General features: G+C 39.4%; 1 protein-coding gene across 1 annotated transcript in view; it reads left to right on the top strand.

The window, feature by feature from the left end:
- Window positions 1-3,861: 3,861 nt before the first annotated feature.
- Window positions 3,862-24,843, top strand: part of LOC111993967 (cysteine-rich receptor-like protein kinase 10) — a 54,021-nt gene continuing 33,039 nt past the window's right edge. The window contains exons 1-5 of the mRNA XM_065762120.1: window positions 3,862-4,905; window positions 23,175-23,297; window positions 23,413-23,618; window positions 23,868-24,075; window positions 24,196-24,433. Coding sequence (XP_065618192.1) covers window positions 4,068-4,905; window positions 23,175-23,297; window positions 23,413-23,618; window positions 23,868-24,075; window positions 24,196-24,433 — 1,613 coding nt within the window. The 5' untranslated portion in view covers window positions 3,862-4,067. The remainder of the gene's footprint in view (window positions 4,906-23,174; window positions 23,298-23,412; window positions 23,619-23,867; window positions 24,076-24,195; window positions 24,434-24,843) is intronic.

The raw sequence follows: 24,843 nt of genomic DNA, 5'->3' as shown, positions 1-24,843 counted from the left end.
CAAACTTTTTCCTATTTGAATGATAGAATATGAAAGAAAATTCAGGACTGGAAAGGACAGTTACTATCCAGAGCAGGCAAGGAAGTCCTCATTAAAGCGGTGGCTCAATCTAATCCTACTTACACCATGGGTGTTTTCCAATTACCGGTGAAGCTTTGTAATGATTTAAATGCTATGTACGCTAGATTTTGGTAGGGGTAGGTTAACAATGAAAGGAAGATACATTGGAGGAGCTGGAGTGTGTTATCCCAATCTAAGGAAGAGGGTGCAATGGGATTTTAGGATATAAGATGTTTTAACTTGGCTTTGTTAGCAAAACAAAGATGGAGGCTATTACAGGATCATGGTTCTTTGCTTTATGAGTGCTTCAAAGCCAGGTATTTTCCTAGTGGTACCTTCTTAGATGCCACTGATGTTCCTAACAGTTCATATGTTTGGAAGAGCTTAGTTGCTGCTCAACCAATTCTAAAGAGAAGTTGCTATTGGCGGGTAGGGGATGGTGTGAATATTTGGGCTTTACATGATAGATGGATACTGAATTATCCAACAAACAAAGCTCTTCACTCACCATCTGATGAGGATTGGGAATGTCATGTATCGGATCTTGTTGACTGGAATCATAGTGTTATTGCTGCAAAATTTCATCATGAGGACATGAAAGCTATGATTCGGATCCCATTGAGTAGACAACATGCGTTTGATGTGTTAATGTGGCTTCGTAACAAAAAGGGGAATTTTTCAGTGCGATCGGGATATCATATAGCTAGAGTGATAGCTAAGGAGAGGTGTGGATTGATGGAGAGCTCGGGGGGAATGGAAAAGGTTTGGTTTGGTTGAAACTATGGAGGTGTCATTTGCTGGATAAAATAAAAATGTTTTCTTGGAGGGTCTATCAAGACATTCTGCCAAAGAGGGAGAATCTGTTTCGCTGAAAAATTGGGGAGGACCGAGTCTGTGAGTTGTGCAAGCAGGGTAATGAATCAGTGCTTCATGTGTTGTGGGAATGTGGAGTTGCACAGGACGTGTGGGCTGGTGGCAAGGTATGTTTGCAGAAATGTACGACTAACAAAGATGATTTCCTTCAGCTAGTTGAGGAACTAATGAATCGGCTCACCGTGGAGGACTTGGAGCTCTTTTTCGTTCAGTGCTGGGTTCTCTGGAATCATAGAAACTCAATAATACATGGTGGCAACATACAAGACCCTGCTCGTTTGGTGTAGCATGCAAAGGACTTGTTACAGGACTTTCGGGAGGCGCAGAACCACAACTCTGTTCAATCTGCTAATGGTTCGATGCAACAGCAAATGGCATGGAAGCCACCTTCAGGTTCGGCCTACAAGCTCAATGTGGATGCAGCAGTGTTTACCGGGATGGATGCATCAAGATTTGGAGCTGTGGTTCGTAATGAGAAGGGAGAAGTAATGGCAGCTTTGGCGGGGAAACGACCTCAGGTACAAGACAGCGAGGAAGCAGAGGCTTTAGCATGCTGGAGAGCCGTGAGTTTGCTATGGAAGCTGGGTTTAGAAAGATCATTTTAGAAGGTGATAATGTTAATGTCATTAAGTCTATTTTGAGTCCAAGGTCTGATAGAGCTAGGTTGGGATATGTATATGAAGATATTTGATGTATGGGAAGGGAGTTTAGATCCTTTTTTGTTCTATGTGTTAGGAGGAGTGCCAACTCAATGGCACATTCATTGGCTAAGTTTGCCAGACAATTAGATGGGGAACTGGTGTGGCTGGAAGAAAATCATCCACCTACTATTGAGGCCTTGTACTTTGATATTAGCAATTCTATTAATGAATGATTTTGGTTTTGCCTTCAAAAAAAAAAAATCAAAATCAGTACACAATCCCACTACATTCGTGCCCTTTAGCCAAAACAAAAACGCCCGTCTCCAATTTCATGCCCTAAAACAGCAAACCAAACTATCAACTCTTCATTTCACACAATCAATAAATTTTTTTTCAAACTCAGCAATATCTCTACCTGCGCGCAATACCCCATAAAATCAAATACCCCCCCCAACCCCAACCCCAACCCAAATATATATATATGGCCCAACATCTAATGCCACCCTCGGGAGAGAGAGAGAGAGAGAGAGAGAGAGAGAGAGAGACCTCGGGAGCAAGGAGAGAGAGAGAGAGAGAGAGAGAGAGAGAGTAAAAAATAAAATAAATGGGAAGTGAAAAAAAGGGATTTATTCATGGCTTCCTTAAGGAAAAAATAATAATGTTATTGAAAATGACTTATTTATAATAAACCTGGGACATGCCTTGTACATGACATCCTAAGGTTTTGAAAATTCAAATAGTAAGTTGTCAATTTGTACTAAACCAAACCCTAATAAGAGATGTTTTTGCTTTTCAAACTTAATTAGTAATTTCTGTAAAATATGTTGCATTAATTTAACATCCTTTTATATTGGACTCAACAAGTGTAAAATTATCCCAATGTAGGAGTTTGCATGGGTTTGGAAGGTTTTTCCAACCTGAAGGGTTGAGAAATTCTCAACCTTTTACTTGTGTCAAATTAGATTGGATTAGGTTGAGTTGGTGGGTTGGGTTGTCATATATTTTGTACATTACAAAAAAGATAGACTTTTGCCCACTATTTAGATTCTTACTTTTTCTATCAATAAATTATTAAAATTAACAAAATATGCTTAAATTATATTCAGAAAATTTAAATTCATTAAAACTAAAATTTAAAATTCCAAAATAAATACTATATAATAGATCAGAATTTAGTTGGTACTTGTCTAAGTGAGGCTCAGAATTGATCCTTATAGGGTTCTCCAAAAAAAAAAAAAAGAATTGATCCTTATAGCCTGTTGCTGTAGTGTATTCAAGAAGATCCTAATAATATGCCTACCAAGCACCACGTCAAATGTCGTGGTCAATGCTTGGAAGCGTAGGGAATTGAGAAACCTTCCACAACCATTGGCACCTCCGTTCTCTTTGGGTAAACTTATTGTGTCTTATCACTCAACAACTACTGGGACCTGGACAGGATTTCCAACATCTTTTTCAAACTTCAACAACTCCTGGCTACTTTTTTTTTTTTTTTTTTGAGAAGCCAGATCAAAGACCTGGGAACTTTATTCCACAAAACAAAACTTAATGAACATCACGCAACAGCAACGGGGCAACATCTGTATGATTGCTCTCTCTAATATATACACTCTTTCTTCTATTTTCTTATAAAGTTAGATGGTTTTATTCATATTAAACATCGGTCATTCCATAAGCATATATGTTCATAGATGAATATCTGTTGAAGCCTTTAAATGTTTTCCCTCTGCCACAGCACCGCAGCCTTTCTTTTCCTATTATTTACAGTTTAAGTATACCAATTACTTCTAAAATTGTAAGAAAAATTACTTGTTTATTATGGATATATATATTCAGATATAAGCTAAGCATATGTTCATCGATCGACGAATTTCCTGTAGAAGAGCTAGTAAGTATAATCTATTACTTTCCCCTGCAAAATTCCATTGCCTTTCTTTTGCTAATACTCGCAGTCTTTGCACTTACCAGCTCCATTAATTCCCAGCCAATTATAATTGATTGCTTTTGTTTAGATAAGTTTAGCTAGCGTTTGTTTTGTTGTGTCGTGCTTTTAAATGTAATACACATTAATATAATTTAATATTAAATTTTTATGTTTATTTTATTTTTTTAACATTATTATAATCTCAAATTTTACAAAATATGTTATATCACTTTAATTTTATCATATTTTTAAACAATATAATATTATATTTTTATATTAAAATTACATTAATTTAAAATTATAATAACATAATATCACGATATAACGTTACACCAACGCCAATTACATATAACATATCCAACTTCTATTGGATTCTTTACCCTCTAAAGCTTTCCAAAACTACAGCTTCTACAACGAAAAGTAAAAGTACACGTCAAAAAAGCTACCAACTCCAATTGCGTTTTGAAAATTTTTTATTATAAAGTAGATGTTTTGTTCATATTAAACATCAGCCATAGACATACGCGTATGTTCATGGAAGAATTTCCATAGAAGCCTAAAGAGTTAAAATGTTTTCCCTTCAATACAACATAACCTTTCTGTCACTTTTATTTGCAGTCTTTTCCATTATGAGCTCCGTTAGTTCCCAGCCTTCCTACATTAAACACTATTGTAATCCGAAAACTGAAACCTCCAATCCAACAAACGAAGCTGCGAACGCCACTTACCAATCCAGTCTCACAGTCCTGTTGAATTCTTTATCATCTAAAGCTTCCCAAAACTTCAGCTTCTACAACGATAGCTCTAATATTGGCATCTACAGTCTCTACCTGTGCAGAGGTGATGTTTCTAATAGTACCTGCCAAACCTGTATAAGCTTTGCGACCCAAGATATCACAACTCGATGTCCATCTTACAAAAGTGCCATCATATGGTACGATCAGTGCATGTTACGCTACTCCGATGTTAATTTCTTAGGTGTGGCATCAAAGGAGCCACAGCACACCTGGTGGAATACTGACCGGAATATTTCAGCACCTGACCAACTAGCTCTCAACGCACTTAGTCTATTATACGATCTAATAGCTAATGTCGAGACAATAGATCTGTTGTACGAGACTGGTGTTAAGGAAGTGACATTGAGTACTGGGCCTACGAATAGTTCTGGGTTGGTGCAGTGTACTAGAGATATCAATGTTAGTTCATGCCGCCAGTGCTTAAGCGGGTTGATGGATGAAGCCAAGAAATGTTGCGAATCCAAAATAGGGTGGCGAGTATTAGCCCCAAGTTGCAATCTGAGGTATGAGAACTACTCTTTCACTGCGCAACCACCAGTAACCCCGCTGCCACCACCACTGCCCCAATCCGTGCCTGCAGCACCGCAGCCGTCGACGGCGCGTGATAATGGTAAGTCATTCTGTGTTTCAGCTGTTCATTTATTAAAGGATAAATTCCACGAACCTACCTGAGGTTTGTGATAATACAGGTCCAAAACAATTTAAAACCTACCAATTTGATCCTCTAAAAGACCATTTTGTCCCTAATTTTTATTATCTCTTCTTTCTCTCCTGTCTCGTTACTCTCCCTCTCTCTCTAACCGGTGAAACCCATGAGTTTTGGTCGCCGGGGTTCCCGATTCCCACCGCAGGTTTGAGTCGTTTGACGCCATCAGTGCTGTTTAACGGACCTCGTCCCTCTCAGATCGGAATCCACGCGGTGGTGCTGGTGCTTCGATCTGGATCTTGACAACAACAGACTCTCTCATCCACTTTGCGGCGGCGTCGTTGATCGTGGCATGGCTTTTGGATTTCGGATTTGGGTAGTCTTTCTTCAGGAGACGATGAAGATCGGCGATGAAGCCGATGGTGTGTTTTTTTAGTTTTCATTTATGAGGTTGGTAGTTGGGGTTGTGTTGATTTTCTATGTTGTTTGGCTGAGATTTTTGCTGGTTTTTTTTTGGGTTATTAGAAGATTTCATTGGGAATTTACCAAGAGATTTATGTGTGTTGTTTGACTTGGATTTTTGTTGGTTTTTCTTTGGGTTTCTATTGGTTTGAAGGGGATTTTTTTTTTTTTTGTGATTTTTGCTGGTGTGTTTTTGGTTGTGTCTCGCAAGGCAGAGCCTAGATGGAGCACTCTTGAAAGATATCTAAAATGAAGTCTTTTGATCGGCTTCAGATATTTGCTGGCAAGGTGTATTTTAAGGCAAGAGCTGGAGGTGTATTTTAAAATGGATAACGCTTGTTTTTTGTCATCTGCAAATATCTGAAGCTGAGAGAGAAGAGAGAGGTTTGAGAGTGAGAGAGATGAGAGAGAATAGAGAGTTTGTATGATTAGGGGCAAATTTGTCTTTTGAGGATTAAATTGGTGGATTTTAAAATGTTTTAAACCTAACTGATATTATCACAAACCTCAGGCGGCACGTCTGTGGAATTTACCCTTTATTAAATATTACTCAGATTTTTACCTATATTAGGATTAGATGATCATGTTTTTGCTTAAACTTTTTCTCCTAAAAAAAAAAAAAAGATGATCACACTTAAAAAATAAATAAATCAAATGATAAAAACATTATTAACTTAAAAATTTATTTAAGAGGGACCTGATTGGAAGGGGCAAAAAATTCTAAATAGAGAATTAAATATAATACTCTTTCTATCCTAAATTGTTTGGTCTGCATGAAAAACTCAACTATTTAGGAAAATATCATTAAATGTTTTTTTTTTTTCTTTTTTAAGTTAAATTGCTCCTAAACAAATTTATTAAAAATTACTATGCATATAAAATATATAAAAAAATTTATGGTGTTCAATTTTCAAAGTTATCTTAGATTACAAACTCTATTGTTTCACTACTCCTACCATTAAAAACTTAGCCGTTTTAGATTACAAACTTAATTTCAAATTTAAATTCTATATTAGCCAAGCCTCACCAAAATTCAATTTGAATCTTCTAATCAAATTTTAATACAAGTATTGATAAATTATATGAGGGCATAATGAGAATGTTAATTGTAGGGACTAGGTTTGAGCACTTCTACTGTTGAGTGAGTGGACTCGAGTTCAGCTAGCCCGATACAATAAATTTGTAAATAATGGGTTCAAGAACTAGGCCTTAGCACATGGACAACGGTCGAGATGGTTGTCACTACAATCAGATAGAGATGAACTAAGATTATCTAAGAAAGTTTGTCCTCGGCACAATTCAAAGAGCTTTGTTGTGATAACTATTGGATGTCAATGGCTACCTGAATCCCCCCCCCCCCTTCTATGATCTATTCTATCTATTATATAGTCCTCTTTGGACGATCTTTACCTTCCACTTGTTGATCATCCAAGCTTATACCTGACCACTTGTCCCGTCAGCCGCCTCACCAATCCTCCTATTAGTTGCAGCAACCAAGGCAGCACTGTTTAGGGTTCACTTCCCCATTAATGCGGCCAGAATGCCAGTGGTGGGTATTTATTATGGAGGTGACAATTTTTCCTTGAACTACTCCTTCATCGTGCTTCCATGGCTGACTCTTTGTACTTGTCTTTTTCTTGGGATGCATAAGGAGGCCGCATTCGGTGGCGTGCTGCTCTTCTTTCTATGATCTTGGCCAGCCGAGGACAAAGTCGTCCTCGGCGATGTTTCTTGGCAACTTGGGCCTTTTACGTTCATCCTCGGACGTTTCTTCATCCTCGGCGTGGGCCTTGGGCCAGATATAAAATGGGCCAGGGTTGCCAGATTATTAGGCCCTACAATAGCCCCTTGAAATCCTGCTGTCCGGCTCCTCGGACGGGGAGGAAGATTTTGATGTCCTCGGACCTTTGTCGTGGCTTGTCAAGTCTTGTCCTCTGCTAGTGCCAGAGTCTCTTCACCTGTCCAAGGCACGTTTCTGGCGCTTCGGTACACAAAGTGTGCTCTCATTAAATTCTGGCAGCTCTGTGCTCCCCACATTTGACGGTGTGATGGTAATCTAACAGTGGGGGTTTTTTCACCTTTATGGGCAGGAAACCCGCGTGGTTAGTTTTAATTAGGGGTATAAATACCCATTTGAACCGATTTGCCTCTTCACTTTTATATTCAAGAGTTCTTGCGCACATACCCTGAATTTGGTCAAGTCTCCAACTGAACTCGCGCCCCTTTCAGCATAAAAAGCCTGTCCGACGGGCATTTCTTCATTTTCGTAAGTTTCCTTCTCTCCCTAACTCATATTTTCTTCCCTTTAAGTTTCTTTTCTTCTCTCGCTTTTCCCTGAGTCTTTTAGCCGCTTCTAGGGATGGGTAGATTAAAGAAGTTGATTGAGTCTGAAGAAGCAATGGAGAAGTTCATTGCCGACTATAAGATACCCAGTAATGTGGGTTTAAGGTACTGTGAAGAAAAGGAGTTTCTTATTAGGAAGGAGGAGGGTGAAGTGGTGATTCCCATAATCTCCTTCCTAGAAGGTGGTATGAGAATCCCTATGGGACTAGTGATAAGGGACTACCTTAGGCACTTCCGATTAGCCCTTATCTAGTGCGCCACCAACATGTTTAGGATTTTGGGTTGCGTGGACACTTTAAACGAGAAAATGGGGTTGAGGTTAACCAACCACGACGTGAACTGGTGCTACAACCTCCAACACCTAAAGGGAAAATCCTATTATATGAAGACGATGGATGATAAGGTCTGGCTTATTCAGTGCCTCCCCGAGTCCAGCAAGGGGCTAAACAAGGACTTTCTCATCGTGTCCGGAGAGTGGCACGACGACCTTCATTGCCCGACAGAGGAGGGGACTCCAGGTAGGGTATTTAGAGTAGGGAAGGGCTTGGTTTTCTGTGTTATCATAGTTTGCACCGCCTAGTTGCTAACCAGAATATGCTTTCTTTTTTGCAGATCCACGTGCTTTTGATCGACACTTTCATTTGGTCAACAAGGAGGATTTCGAAACCGTACTCAGGGCAGAGATCTTTGTGAACGAAGGTGACAATCAAGTTAGGGCCGCTCACAAGATCCTCGGATACGATCCGACCCAGAAGTCATTCTCGGCTCCAAAATACTGATGGTTATAAAGATAAATGCAGCGGAAAATAAGTTTTAAACGGATCTACTTCATTCAATATTGATAACATGCACAAAGTAAATTTCAGAATTAGAGAACAAGAGATCGTACCTTGAAGCGGTGAATTTCAAAATCGAAGATTGAAGCACTTGGGACTACTTTTAATCTTCACTCCAATTCCACTAACGTCCAAGATGTGTGGTCTCTCAATTGGTAACCAAGGGATAACTTGTGAGTGACAAAAACTCACATCCACACCATTTTCATGATGTTTTCCTCACATATATTTTTCTGTACGTTTTTCCCTTTGTATCTAACCAATTTATCTAATTGGGCCGGCCTTTTGGGCCTTACCAATTGGGCTTAAGTGTGTGGCTTGGAGTGGGACCAAAAGGAACCAATAAGACACTAGCTCCAATGGGCCTTGGGCTTTTTCTGTCAACTCTTGACAAGTCCAAAGTTACCATTAACTATTTTTAATACCACTATATAAAAATAGTTGCACTCTAGGTCTTATCTATAAATTATATCCCAAGACTTTATTATACATGCAACCCCTTCATAAAATATTCGTAGTAATACAAAGTCATTAATGTAGACTGCCACTTTGTAAATTACTACATCTTAATCCTTGAGTACCCGGTTTAATCCTTTAATGTTATTCATTATATATTTATGAAATCCAATTCCATAAATATATACTTTAGTCTTACTAAAGTGGTTAGGCCTAACTCTTTGAATAACAAACCCATTAAACTTATCTCAAGGGAATATTTTATATCTCCGTTAAGAGACTATGAATTCCATCTTGAGAATACATGTTCCATCAACACTAAATGTGGCTGCCCAACATACTGAGGTTTTGACCATAACTGTAGATCTCACTCCTGATATATCAAAGCAACCTACACCTCATGATCAGGTTCATTATTCTCTCAGGATTAAGAGTTCATGCAAATACAAGTCGTGAGATTTATTATTCATTTGACAGTCTTTAGGAGAATAATAAATCTCACAGCGGTCCAGTTCAATATGTCTTAACTCTTAAAACATATTAACACATCAACTAGAAGTCTCCACTTCCATGATCAAGACAAATCATCGTAGTTGATATGTTATAGTCTTCGCAGATGAAATGCCCAATTTCATCACCGACTACGAACTATAATTCTGAGTTTACAAAGAACTTGTGATTTATATCTTCTGTGACTCTTCACATAAATCACATACTATGCATCTTATGGACTATATGATAATGTCTGAATATTCATGTTACCATTATTTCAGATAATAATAAAACAAATTTATTAAACATAATATTAAGTCATACATAATGTCAAACACAATGTCACACTTAATATTATACATAGCATCTTACAATAGGATTTAAGGGCACCAATCCTAACAAATACGTGATTAGAGCCCAAGATCGTCAACTCCACAAAATCACAGCAGCGAAGCACGGGTTCTTGCTCCCAGAAGGATCTCTTACCCTAGAGGGTATCCCATTGTCAATCCCTTCTTCATCCCACCAAGTTGTCAAGGACGAGGGAGAAAGTGCAGTGAGAGAAGAAAAAGTTGCTGCTTTGGATCTGTTCAAGGATGAATTTGGCGCTTTCGACCAAGCAAATCCGTCTGAGGACCTCTCTAGTGACCTAGGCGACCTTCACTTGACCTAGGCGACCCTCACTTGACCGAGGCGGATATCTTGTCAAAAGGGATTTCTTATCAGGCTGAGATGGGTTTCAAGAGGAAACCTTAGACCAGCCTGTTCAATCTGATTGAAGGCCAGCTGGGGAAGGATGCGCCAGGGAAACTACAATCCAAACTTTCCCCTCCCCCGCCTAAGCTTTAACCTGTGCAGACTAGGTCGCCCTCCGTTCAGCCAACCTTCACTCCTCAACTTAAGTCCGTCAACCCAAAAAGGAAAAGTATATCCAAAGGCAAAGATTCAATGGACGGAGGGAGATCTCTCCCTTCCCGAGAGGAGGATGAAGCCTGAAGACCCTCGCACCAGGGCCAAGAAAAGGAGGTCGCCATGCAGCCTGAGCCCCAGGCCTGGTTGCCTGCCCCAATGCTTCATGGGGAGCCCTTGATGGATAACGTCTCCCTTAGGGACTTCCAAGGGGGCGAGGGCACTTATGTGGCTGATGCCTTAGAGAGGTCCCTATTACTCCTCAACGACATGGTCGAGCTGGGGAACTTGAGGAGCCAGGAGGTTGTCCTTAGTCTTAAGAGGTACTTGGGTATGGTAAGACCTCTAATACTCATGCCTTCATTGAACTTTTATCTTTAGTTCCTAAATTATTGCATGCTTGTTTTAATTGGCAGGCCGTCGAGGCCACTTTTAGGCTAGAGGAGGAGGCCAATAACCAGGGCAAGGCCCTGGATTAGGAGCGCGCCAAACGCTTGGATGCCACGATAACTCTCAAGAACTTTGAGGTTGATCTCAAGAAAGTGAGGGAGGAGCTGAAGGAGATGATGAGGGCCAGAGACAGCGCCAAATCCAGCCTAGCTGGCGCCCAAAAACAGGCTGAGGACCAGACAAAGCGCCTACTTGAAGTTGAGGGTCAGCTGTAGATTGCCAAGGAGCAGATTGCTGACTTGAGGAAGAAGTTGGCTGTGGCAGAGGGGGCCAGAAATGTCGCCGAATGGGCCAGGGACGAGGCCTTGAGGGCTAAAGCAGAGGCTGAGTTCGCGAGGACGGAGGTTGAAAGCTCTAAGGAGCAAGTTGAGGAGGAGGCTTTTGATGCGGGAGTGGCTGAGATTGAGGCCAAACTCAAGGCTTAAGTACCTAAGGTATGCAAATGCTACTGCTCCCAGACTTTGAATGAAGCCCTCAACCAAGCTAGGGTTGAGACTTCGTTCGAGCTTAGGAGGGCCGAGAGGGTGTACTACCCCTCCGCCATTCGTGAGGCTGCCTCTGCCAACTCTGAAGTTGACATCGTCTCTAAGGCGACAGACGAAGGCCAGGCCGGTGCTGCCAAGGGTTCAGTCTCAACTGATAAACCTGTTGAGGATCTAATTTCAACTGATAAGCCTGCTGAGGATCCAATTTCAACTGATAAGCCTGCTGAGGATCCAATTTCAATTGATAAGCCAGTCAAGGATCCGATTTCAACTGGTAAGCTTGCTGAGGAGACTGAGCACCAAGGGGCATTGGAGGAAGAAGAACCCAGTAACCAAGAAGCGTCCCAGGATGTGGTGAAGCTCCCTGTTGACTCACAAGCTAGACTTGCTGACTCTTAGGCTCCTCCCGCCGAGAAAGAACTCTCTGAAGTTGGCCCTCCCAGCCAGGATCCCAAGGCATCAGATGCAACTCCTCGGCAGACCCCCAAGGACAAGCTGTCTATTAAGTTGAAGAAGTAGGCCATTTTGGACGGGCTATCTTGTTTTGTTGACTTGTGTTGTCCTAGCCTTCCTTTCTCATCATTTTATTTTATTTTTTCATCTTTGTGATATTGTAATGACACCATTTATTATTATTATTTTTTTTTTTTTTGTAATGTATCCAACCATCTGCGTTCATTTCTTCGAATGAGGTGTCCCTTTATTTGTTGTGCTTTAATGCTTTGCTCAATACTTGGTTAATTTTAGCGGTACGCCAGTAATACTTGGATAATTGAAAACGATGGGCCCATGATGTAAATTTTGCTTCAGGTTTTAACTGAGAACTGAACAGTCTCAGCAATGCAACTTGTCTCTCCTTTAGATGAATCACAAGGAATTCTGGTTCACAACGTATACTTTATACAAACATACACCTTCCATAGACTTGCCGAGCTTGAAGGAGCGTTTCGTCACTTGAAGTGCTTTAAGCGATGTTCATGAGCTTGTTTTTGTTTCACATTTTTCTCAAAGTAGGCTAAGGCAAGTGATCTGGGGTACCAGACTCCCCTCTGACTGCACTTGTAACTTAGGTGAATGCTCACGCCCCGTTTTGTTGAGAGTAGATAGTTTCCCCACAAGTTTGAGTTCGAGGACCATGCAAGACCTTGATTCTGTCTAGTACTTAGTCTTCTTGAAGTAACTAGTTTCCCCAAAGGTTTGAATCTAAGGACCATGCAAGACCTTGATTCAGTCTAGTACTTAGATTCTCTTGTAAGTAACTAGTTTCCTCATAGGTTTGAGTCCGAGGACCATGCCAGTCTAGTACTCAGGTTTTTCTTGAAGTAACTAGTTTCCCCAAAGGTTTGAGTCCGAGGACCATGCAAGACCTTGGTTCAGTCTAGTGCTTAGATTCTCCTGTAAGTAACTAATTTCCCCATAGGTTTGAGTCCGAGGACCATGCAAGACCTTGGTTTAGTCTAGTACTGAAGTTTTTCTTGAAGTAACTAGTTTCCCCAAAGGTTTGAGTCCAAGGACCATGTAAAACCTTGGTTCAGTCTAGTACTTAGATTCTCCTGTAAGTAGCTAGTTTCCCTATAGGTTTAAGTCCGAGGATCATGCAAGACCTTGGCTCAGTCTAGTACTCAGGTTTTTTATTGAAGTAACTAGTTTCTCCAAAGATTTGAGTCCGAGAACCATGCAAGACCTTGGTTCAGTCTAGTACTTAGTCTTCTCGAAATAACTAGTTTCCCCAAACGTTTGAGTCCAAGGACCATGCAAGACCTTGGTTCAGTCTAGTACTTAGTCTTCTCGAAGTAACTAGTTTTTCCAAAGGTTTGAGTCTGAGGACCATGCAAGACCTTGGTTCTGTCTAGTACTTAGTCTTCTCAAAGTAACTAGTTTCCCCAAAGGTTTGAGTTTGAGGATCATACAAGACCTTAGCTCTGTCTAGTACTTAGTCTTCTCAAAGTAACTAGTTTCTCCAAAGATTTGAGTCCGAGGACCATGCAAGACCTTAGTTTAGTCTAGTACTTAGATTCTCCTGTAAGTAGCTAATTTCCCCATAAGTTTGAGTCGAGGACCATGCAAGACCTTGGTTCAGTCTAGTACTCAGGTTTTTCTTGAAGTAACTAGTTTCCCCAAAGGTTTGAATCTGAGGACCATGTAAGACCTTGGTTCAGTCTAGTATTTAGATTCTCCTGTAAGTTGCTAGTTTCCCCATAGGTTTGAGTCTGAGGACCATGCAAGACCTTGGTTCAGTCTAGTACTCACTTTATCGTTGCCGCTTGGAGTGAAGAAGCTTATCCTTATCGTCAAGGAGTTTGCTTTTGGAGTGATAACAGTCTTGGCCTCGATTTGCAGAGAAGGGGTTCTTCTTTGGACTTGGCCTTTAACCCAACATTGACCTAGACATGGGCAGCTCTGCCTTCCCCCCTCACGTGCGACAGTAGCCCCACCGCGCCAATTTTTCGCCACCTCTGATTACCAGGCATCTTTTGGCTATTCGAGCTGTGTTACCTATCGTTTCGGTACTCGAGGCGCACCCTCATTAATATTTTATGGATTGACGCAAATCCATTGGCTGGTGGCTTCTTTGAAAATTGGGCAGGGTTGATATCGCTTGGAATTCTTCCTTTGAATTCCATGCGGATTAATTTCCACTAGCCTTCGCCTTCTATATAAAGCGCTCTAGGGGAATCGTTCCCACACACTTTACAAATCCTTAAAGTTCAATAGGAATTTTGAGTTCTCAACCCTCTAGGCATTTCCAAGGACCTTGCCAAGATTGTGATCAAAGCCTAGGAAAATGGGATGGCCCTGGATAAGGGCAAGGGCCAAGAAGCCAAGCCCCTTTCGGGCACCAAGAATGCTGCCCAGATCCTAGACGACGCAGTTGAGGCAAAGGGAGCGGAGGCCAAAGATGTTCCTACCTTTCAACCGGGCAAGAAAGAAGGTCCTCCTTCTTCAATCGAGAGCCGAAGTAAGCGTAGATCGCGTCAGACTTTCGGTGCGGCGAAGTTTGGGTGTCACCCTAATGATAGGACATCTGGCAGTTAGGAGGAGGATTCGTGAGAAATATAACATTTTTCTCCAACATGCATCCATGCCTACCCTTTAAGCTAGCAGTGATTCGCGCCCAGCTTACCCACCGAGAGAGGTTTGCAAGATTACGCAACAGTTGGTGCCCGGGTGTTGCCATCTCCAATGCTTAATTATCATGAAGCTAGGAGAGCATCAAGGGAACACCCTAGGATAGGGCCATCACGCGCTTCCATTTCTTTTCCTTTCTTGTCGCCGGTACCATCCATACGGGCTCGGTCACTGTTCGTAGCCTTAAAACAAGCCTGCCTCAGCCTCCCTTTTTATGGTTAGCTTTAGAACAAGCCTGTCTAAGCCTCGGCTTATATAGTTAGCTTTAGAACAAACTTGTCTAAGCCTCGGCTTGTATGATGTACTTTTCCTTTATTTAATAAAAAGGTTGCACTGTTTATTTGCTTTATTCTCTGAATCTTTCATTTTTCTGCAATAACTGTTTCTTGAGCGGGTGCATTATTATTATTATTATTTTCAATGGGACTCAGAATCGGTGTCGTTGATGGTGACGAAAAATCGCCTAACCTTACATAAGCTAGCAACGTAGGAACACGACCATTGCACCCGCTAATGCACAAGTTCTTCCCACAGACGGCGCCAATTATAGGGATTGGGTTCGAGCACTTCTACTGTTGAGTGAGTGGACTCGAGCCCAGCTAGCCCGATACAATGAATTTGTAGAGAATGGGTTCAAGAACTAGGCCTTAGCACATGGACAATGGTCGAGATGGTTGTCGTTGCAATCAGATAGAGATGAACTGAGATTATCTAAGAAAGTTTGTCCTCAGCACAATCCGAGGAGCTTTGTTGTGATAACTGTTGGATGTCAATGGCTACCTGAATCCCCCCCCCCCCTTTCTATGATCTGTTCTACCTATTATATAGTCCTCTTTAGACGATCTTTACCTTCCACTTGTTGATCATCCAAGCTTATACCTGACCACCTGTCCCGTCAGCCGCCTCACCAATCTTCCTTTTAGTTGCAGCAACCAAGGCAGCACTGTTCAGGGATCACTTCCCCATTAATGCGGCCAGAATGCCAGTGATAGGCATTTATTGTGGAGGTGACAGTTTTTCCTTGAACTGCTACTCCATCGTGCTTCCATGGCTGACTCTTTGTACTTGTCTTTTTCTTGGGATGCGTAAGGAGGCCGCATTTGGTGGCATGCTGCTCTTCTTTCTATGATTTCGGCTGGCCGAGGACAAGGTCGTCCTCGGCGATGTTTCTTGGCAACTTGGGCCTTCTACATTCATCCTCGGACGTTTCTTCATCCTCGGCGTGGGCCTTGGGCCAAATATAGAATGGGCCAGGGTTGCCAGATTATTAGGCCCCACATTAATAAAATATTGGGGTTTGAGTTTTCAAAAATGACTTAATTTTGAAACATCTCAAAAATATAATATAGGCTAAACAATTTCGCACAAAGAGAGTAGCAATTTTAAAGATGATATAGGATTTAATTGGGACAGAAAGAGTAACAGTTTACAAGATAATAGGGCTTAATTGGGATAAAGAAGCTAGATAAACTTCTACTTCAACTCACAAACGTTGAATGTTTTAGTCTACAACTTGTAGAAGTTCTCCCTTATGTTTACTAAAATACCTTTTTTTTTTTTTTCTAACAATGTTTACTTCAGTACTTGCATAGTTGCATTACACTGTCTCTCATCTGGCGATTTAATTCCTCTTTTTTTTATAAAAGGGCTGAAAGAAGAAATTGAAATAAAATACGTTTGAAGTTGTAGAAATTTGAAAAAGGGTAGCTGTCTAGCTAATCACATAAATAACATTTGAGTTATAATGTGGCTGGGGCTTCTATTTTTTTTTTTTTTTAATTAATAGGTGGGCATATTGGTTTATGTATGAACTTGTAACTTTCATTTGTAAAAATTCATGATAATTTATATGAATTTTTACCAAATAATTAAATTTATATATTTGCAATAATATATATATATATATATATATACACTTTTAAATTTATTTATATATAAATATTATATATTTTTAAAATAGTGGTAATCTCAAAATAATACTTTAGAAACTATTGGTATCAAAATATATATTTCATTCCCCAACTTAATTGAAATAGCTTCTAGTACAATAGACTTCATGTAAAAAGGAAGTATTATCTTTTTCATTTCTTTCCCCTCTCTCTCTTTCTTCTCTTCTTTTCTCTTCCCCTCATTTACAACCTAACACATTGTTAAGGAAAGGGGAGTTATTTAATTATAAACTTAGAGAGTGCAGGGAAATCCAGAGTTCCCATTTACAAAATATACCATACGTAGTCAAATACAAATGATGGACACTATCATATTCCTCCGAAGTCCGAATTGTTACTCTCATCCTTTTTTCACGAGTTCATACTTTCCAATCATTTTTTTTTTTGGTAAACATGGAATATATTAAAAGCTAACCAACAGCCACAGGGGCTGTATAGTTGCAAACCCGGTTACAAAATAGACCAAAGAGGTCTTGCATCAACAGTTGGGACATCTCCACAGGGGGAGTGTCTAATATACAAAATTCATGTTGACTAGAGATTGCCTTCTTGGCCAAGGCATCAGCACAGGCATTAGATTCCCTGTAGAGTGCTGGATCTTCCACAAAGGGTGCTGGTGCAATAGGTTCCTGCAGTCATCAATAAGAGGAGCATATTGAGTACAGGATCCTGTATTGCAAGTTGACAGGCTAATAACAGCTTTAGCATCAAGTTCTACAAGTAACTCCTAGATTAGTAACTGGTTGCAGAGAATGAGACCATCCTGGATGGCCCACAGCTCGGCTACAAGGCTACTGACCTTCCCGACTTTTCTAAGAAATCACTTCACCCATCTGCCATGATCATCACGAATGAGACCACCCCCACCCGCTGGACCTAGGTAGCCAATGCCAAACCATCTGTATTTAATTTAAACCATCCTGGCACGAGAGGTTCCATCTCACCTGAATTAACTTTTTTTCCAAGACAGGAATTTGGGGAATGACAAGACAAGAGAACTCAAATGCAAGGATTTCAACATCACTCATCAGAGAAGGTTTGAGATTAGAATGTTGAAAGCTACATTTGTTTCTTTGTTGCCATAGATTCCAAATACCAAAAGGAAAAAGGTGTCCCAGGTAAAGGATTTATTAGGAACGATGTTACTGTTGAGGGCATTAGATTTAAGCCATCTATTACAGGGAGAAGAGAAAAATTCAAGGTCATTAGCAGGAATCCCTGCCTCAATCCAGAAACTTTTGGCCACTTGATAATCCCTGAGGACATGAGAATGTCTTCCACTTGAGAGCAGTGAATGCATGAGGGTTTTCAATGAGCCCTCTGTGATGAAGTGTATTTTTAACTGGGAGACTATTGTGAATACATTTCCAAAGGAATAAGTGCATCTTTGGGTAACATTTGAGTTTCCAAATCCATCTACCATTAAAGGAGAAAGTAGGACCTACCTCTCCAAAAGCCAGATTATAGGCATGATTTGAATGAAAAAGGCCTTTGGCTTTCCCATCCCAACAGAGGATGTCCTTGCCAATTGAGGCTTTTCTAAGGGTAATAGCTTTCAAAGTCAACAACCAACTATCAGGAATTATAAAGGAGATTTGGAACAATCCCATTGACCATCAACCATGGTGTTCTTTACCATAAGATTTTCTTCAGCAAGGGTGAGGGACCTTGTATCAACTGCTGAGAGGACCAAAGGTGGTCCATTTGTCATACCAAAAGGACAAGTTGTTGTTGTAACCAATAATCCAGTGAGATCCTTTGGTGCATAATTCCTCGCTTTTGGTGATGGCCGACCAAGTTCTAGAGAACCCATGCTTGCGAGGGTGATTTCTAGTCAAGTATTTCCTTTTGAGAGTTTTAGCCCACAGCTCCCCTTTACAATTTTTGAATCTCCAACATAACTTGGTTGTAAGTGACAAATTTTTCTGTTTCGCAGCTTTAATTCCTAAGCCTCCCACATCCTTTATGGCTAGTCACCTTATCCCACATCTTTATGGCTAGTCATCTTTAAGGCCAACTTTGGCAAAAAGAACTAAATCATCAGCATAACACAAATGAGAGAAGGCAGGTCCACCACAAGCTACCTTTAGAGGGTCCCATAGATTATTAGTACATTTGTCCTGAATGAAGAAGCTTAGCATTTCCATACAAAGGATGAAAATATATGGGAAAAGGGGTCCCACTGTCTAATACCCCTTGAAGGCAGAAATGGATCCAGCTTACTTCCATTGAACAACATAGAGATGGATGTTGTTGATAGTATGGAATTCAACATAACATACTGTATTGACAATTTGGTTTTTTGACAAACCAAACAATCCATACCCCATAGCATCTAGGTTCAATCCAACTTTTGAATTTTCAAAATTCAACGATGAAAAGGTGTCCTATAGTCCATATTCAATATTGACAATTTGGTTTTTTGAAAGGCATCAATTTTGACATTATATGATTTATTATAAAGAAAGTCACCTACATTCAACCCAAGCAATCAAACTACGAGTGCAATTTCTATTTGGATGGGGCGTAAAACCTCTTTTTACACACTCCAATCTAAGTATGCCATGTCAGTTTACTAAAAAGTAAGAAATAGAGCTTGCCACAGACAATCAAGGCTCACCAACAAGCAACAACCATTTGCTTCCTGCGCTCTCTCTCTAATCAGACCAGCTCCATGGTCAATTTTCTCAAGCTCCCTCAACTCCAGTTGCCAGCCAAGCTCCACCACTCCCGCCACTTGCAACCACTGTTAGTGGCTTAGAAACTCGCATCTCTCTCACTAGCTCCCTTTCTCTCCTATTCACATGAGCCCACTTTACAACAAATGGCACCATAACATCAACCCATATAAGCTCACTTCAACAACCACTCTCCGAGTTGCCAATCCAGATTAAAAGCCAACTCAAAAAAAAAAAAATTAAAAAATTAAAAATATAATTGTTGGAATTGCTTTCTTTAGATTTGGTTTTGTGGGTTTCGTTTTTCCCAACTTTTTTCATGTAATTGGTGGGGAAATTCCACCATGGAAAGATTGATGGCTTCAATCCTTATGGATTGAGAGATCAATAGCGTTTTAGGCAGGGTCCACGTTGGGTTCGGAGGGTTGTCAACACTGCCCTTGAAGGCTCCTCCATGGCCCACTTCCTCCGCTGCTAGTTGTCCTCAACCTCCGTTGGTCATAATCGAAGTTTTCTCGGCAACGTCTTTGTTTAAGGAAGAAGTGGCATGGGATTTAGTTTTCTATATGAGAGGGTTTGATTTGGTGTGGAAGGGATTAGTCTTCCATTTGCAAAAATCTGAAGTGGCACATTATTATTGGAGGCAGACTGAATTTATTCTCTTTAAATCTAATTTTAAGTTTTTTTTTTTTTTTTTTTGTTTCCACAAACAAATTTGCAACTTTTGTTACAGCTCTCTTAGGTGGCCGATTGAAATTCGAAGTCTGTGATCACTTTCACACATGAATCCACAACTCTTTTTTTCACTACTCACAACAATTATGTAGAAAAGTTGTGGTAATATTATGCATTTATATATTATACTAGATTTTTGAATAATTTTATATAGGGGAGCTTTCTTTCGTAGAAGTTAAGAAAAGTGAAAAGATGTTTTATAACGTATGACGTTCTAATATACTCCTACTCGAAAAAATAATTTTTTTTTAGGATTATAAAGGTAGATGATTTTATTCATTTTAAACATCAGCCATAACATAAACATAAGTATAGACGAATTTTTGATAAATTAGTTAAAATGTTGGATTGAAATTAGGTGCAATACTTTATGCAATAGTAATACATGGTTGAGATTGATAGTTCAAAAAAGAAACTTTCAGTTTCAATCATTGAATAAAAAAAGTTTAAAAAAGTAAAAAGTTAAAATTAAAAGATGAAAGTGGTAACCACCAGTGGGTGTGGTACAACTGGTAGGTGACTGCTGAGGCTTCACCACATCCCAGGTTCGAGTTCTCATGAGGACTGTAATTGCAATTTCTGGAAGTCCCAGAAACCAATAGAGCCTGAGGTGTGTGTGGGTTCGGAGTTTCCGAGCTCCAGTTCGAGCTGGTGGTACCCATGGGCTTACCCAACTGTACCATGGAGCGTGGGACAATGACTGCTACACGCGAGTCCCCTTTTTTCTCTCTCAAAAAAAAAAAAAAAGATGAAAGTGGTAAAAATTAATGTAAGAGAGGATTACATAATTGCACCCAGTGCAATACCCTAGTTATTACACCATCCAATCCTAAAATGTTTGCCCTCCACAGCTTTAGGGTGTGTTTGGTTGGGGTGAAAACTGTGAGGATAGAAAATAAAGAGAGGAAAATAGGATAGAAAATGCTTTTTTCCACTATTTGGTTAAGGAAGGAAAATAGGAAAGATAGAAAACTCGGGAGAAAACTTTCCCTCCCGAGCACACTTTTTTGATCCTCCAAATCGGGAGGAAAATGTGGAGAGAAAAGTGTTGTGAAAGCACTTTACACAAATACCCTCTCTCACCTACCCCTCATTCATGACCTGATGACTTTTGCCCACAAATCATCCTTACCACTTTTGTCTTTTCTCATCCTTACCTTCACAGCACACCAACATCCAGGTTCTCTTCTTTTTTTTTTTTTTTTTTTTTCAACGTGACTTGATCAAGTTTATACAAAATCTTTTGCCCAATTAAACTTATATATACATTATTGTATTTTTACTTTATAATAATAAAGATAATAATATAAATTTATATATATGATGTGGTAAATTTTATATTATTTAATGAGTATAAATAAATATATTTCTTACCTATTATGTAACAATGGTATAATAATTAATTTATATAAATTACATTTTTCATCATTCTCTTTTTCTCTCCAACCAAACAAAAGAGTTTTCCACCCTCTCACTTTTCTACCCCTCCAATCAAACACGCAAGAGAAAAAACCAAATATTTTCTATTCTCCCACTTTTCCATCCTCCCACAATTTTGCATACTCTCACTTTTCCACTTCTCCAACCAAACGAAGCTTTAAAGACTTTCTTTTGATATTATTTTCAGTCTATGCGATCAGTGGTTCAATTAATTCTCAGCCAACCTATGATTACCACTTTTGTTTAGATCAATCAAATGAAACCTCCAACACCTATTTCCAACCCAACCTCGCCGTCCTGTTGGACTCTTCATCCTCTAAAGTTTCCCAAAACTACAGCTTCTACAACGAAAGCTTCAATATTGGCTTCTACGCCCTCTTCCTCTGCAGAGGTGATGTTTCTCACAGTACCTGCCAAACCTATGTAAGCTACGCGATCCGAGATATCACAACTCGATGTCCATTTAACAAAAGTGCCATCATTTGGTACGATTAGTGCATGTTACGCTACTCCGATGTTAATTTCTTTGGACAAGCACAGACATCGCCATTGTTGCTCATGTATAATACCCAGAATACGACTTCACCAGACCAAGAAAATTTGTTCGCACGTTCTCAGTTGAGCAGTCTAATAGCGGGCGCCAATAAAACAGACATGTTATTCTTGACTTCTGAACAGAAATTGAATATTGATGGTGGTATGTCTGTGATAAGCTATGGGTTGGTGCAGTGTACTAGAGATATAGATGGTGGTTCATGAGGAGAGTGTTTAAGCGTCTTGTCGGATACAGGCCAAAAATGTTTCGAATCCAAAATTGGGTGGCGCATCTCCGGCCCGAATTGCTTTCTAAGGTATGAAGCCTACTCTTTCACTGAGCCACCACCACCACCTCCACAGCTGCAACCGCCGCCATCCCAGCCCATGCCTGTAGCACCACAGCTGCTGCCTGATGACAATGGTAAAGACATGTTGATTTGGTATTTCATAAAAATCCTCCCCACATGTTTTGGACTTGATTAAATTGTTCTTTTACTTAGGTCAATTTGTATATCAATCCTCCCCGTTTGGTTCACAGGATTCGAATTGTGATTTAGGATTAAAATTTAAAAATAATCAGAAACCTATTTTTGGGCGCGTTTCAGAATTAGGATTACTCTATTTGACAAACCAAACAATTCCAGATCATGGGAAAATTAGTAGGTACTATAGTTTAGCAAGATGGTCGATCTAACATTACTAAGTCGGAGGAGTCAGTACCATGTTGTTGTATTCTCAAAATATAAAAAGTTATAATTCAATTAATTAATTAATTTTGTTACCATTTGACATGGAGATAACAATTATCCAACTCATTTTAAAGTAGCAGTTCTGTCTCCTGTGTTCTCAAAGACCAGCGTAAACTGTAAAGTATTAGTATTAGATGATCGAATACTTATATATATATATACACACACACTATAAATAAAAAAACAGCGTACAAAGGATATATAATAGCAGTAATTGGGATAAAGAAGCTAAGGTAAAACATCCACTTAAACTCACAAACGTTGAATGTTTTAGTCTACAACTTGTAGAAGTTTTTCCTTATGTTTACTTCCATTACTAAGATGGTTGTATTACATTCATCTGGCGAATTAAGTGTCATTCCCCATTTGATACAAAGGACCTTCATTAAATCCTTAATCCGTTGTCTCTGCTAATAAATGACAACAATAATAGTAAGGGTTGCTAATATATTTCACTTGGTTTATCTGTGACAGTTTGAGCAGCTTATGTCCTCGCATTAATTGATATATATATATATATATATGATAAATTAAGGATTTTGATAAGCATACGTAGGTAATTATTTTATATGATGAGCAACAGGAGGAAAGAAGACAACCAAGACAGTAATCATTGCTATATCAACAGTTGCATCAATTGCAGTAGTTGCAACTCTCTTCGGCTTCTGGTTTTATAAATACTCTGGCGGGAGGAAACACGAAGAAGGTAGATTTAATTTAGCCAATCTATTATAACCAATGATTTTTTTTTTTTTTTTTCTATTAAAATTTGTGTTTTTAGATGGTCATTGATTATTTTAAAAATCTAATTTGTTACTTAGAGAGGGACACAAGCCAAGAAATTCCGTTACGAAGTAATTTTGCAAGGTTACGTTCAATACAATTAACGGACACCGGTATGCATGCAAGGGATGTTGACGACAGTGGAGAAATGCTTTACTTCGATTTAAGTACCATACTGTCTGCTACAAACAATTTCTCTGATGAGAATAAGCTTGGAGAAGGTGGTTTTGGCCCAGTTTATAAGGTTAAAATTTATAAATATTTTCTTTCATATGCAATTTTTGAAATTATTTGAACATTTGCAATTGAAATTAATACGTAGCAAAACTAAATGTTAGGATCAATATCAACTAAAAGATTACATCATTTGATTTTAGGAGAATTGAACCATCATTGAACCTTTAGTGTTGTAACATGTAGCAGAGTATGTCTATTGTCTACCAATACTGTGTCAAAAGTTTTCATTGATAAAGAATGTTTAAAATGCTTCCAGGGCTTGATTAATGGAAAGGAAACTGCAATTAAAAGGCTTTCAATGAAATCTAAACAAGGTCTTGAAGAGTTTAAGAATGAAGTGATTTTAATTGCAAAACTTCAACACAATAGTCTTGTGAGGCTCTTGGGATGCTGCTCAGAAGGAGATGAACAGATTCTAGTCTATGAATACATGGCCAACACTAGTCTTGATGCCTTTTTGTTTGGTTTGCTCTCTCTCTCTCTCTCTCTCTCTCACACACACACACACACAATTTGCACCATTAATTATAGGCCAATTCATGGAAAATTTTTCCAAAATCAATCGCCTTAATATTACAATGTAGATCCAAAAAAATGTAAGGAACTAGATTGGGCTAAACGCATAAACATTGTCAATGGGATCGCTAAAGGCCTTCAATATCTACATGAAGACTCTCGGCTGAAAATCATCCATAGGGATATGAAAGCGAGTAATGTGCTCTTAGATGATGAGATGAGCCCAAAGATATCAGATTTTGGCACCGCTAGGATGTTTGGGAGAAATCAAATAGAAGCCAACACTATCAGAATCGTGGGAACATAGTAAGCAATCCCTTGACTTCATCCTCATTTTAATTCTATAAATCATTGATGCAGCTTTCTAAAGAAATTTTTCTGCACGTGATCAAACTTAAGTTTGTCCCCCTTGCATGCATGTTTAGGAGATATATGGTTCATTCCATTTCCATTTGCAACTCATTTTTCAAATAACATTTTAGTAAACATTAAAATTTAGCATTGAAATCAAACAGAAAACTATAAAATTTCAATCGTGATTCAAAGAAAGCATTGTAAGATCAAGGAATTGCAAAGGAAGAAAGCCACTTACCTAAGTCATGGTTTTGTCAAAATACCTTATGCTCTTAATGGTACTACATAGTCTACATTAACTAGGAAAACTTAGCCTTCATTCTCTTCTACAGTACTTGAAACCATATTGTATAATAATACAC

This window comes from Quercus suber, unplaced genomic scaffold (genome assembly GCF_002906115.3).
Source record: "Quercus suber isolate HL8 unplaced genomic scaffold, Cork oak 2.0 scaffold_443, whole genome shotgun sequence".
NCBI lineage: Eukaryota > Viridiplantae > Streptophyta > Magnoliopsida > Fagales > Fagaceae > Quercus > Quercus suber.
The sequence above is the reverse complement of the archived record's forward strand: the minus strand, read 5'-3'. Positions and strand labels throughout refer to the sequence as shown.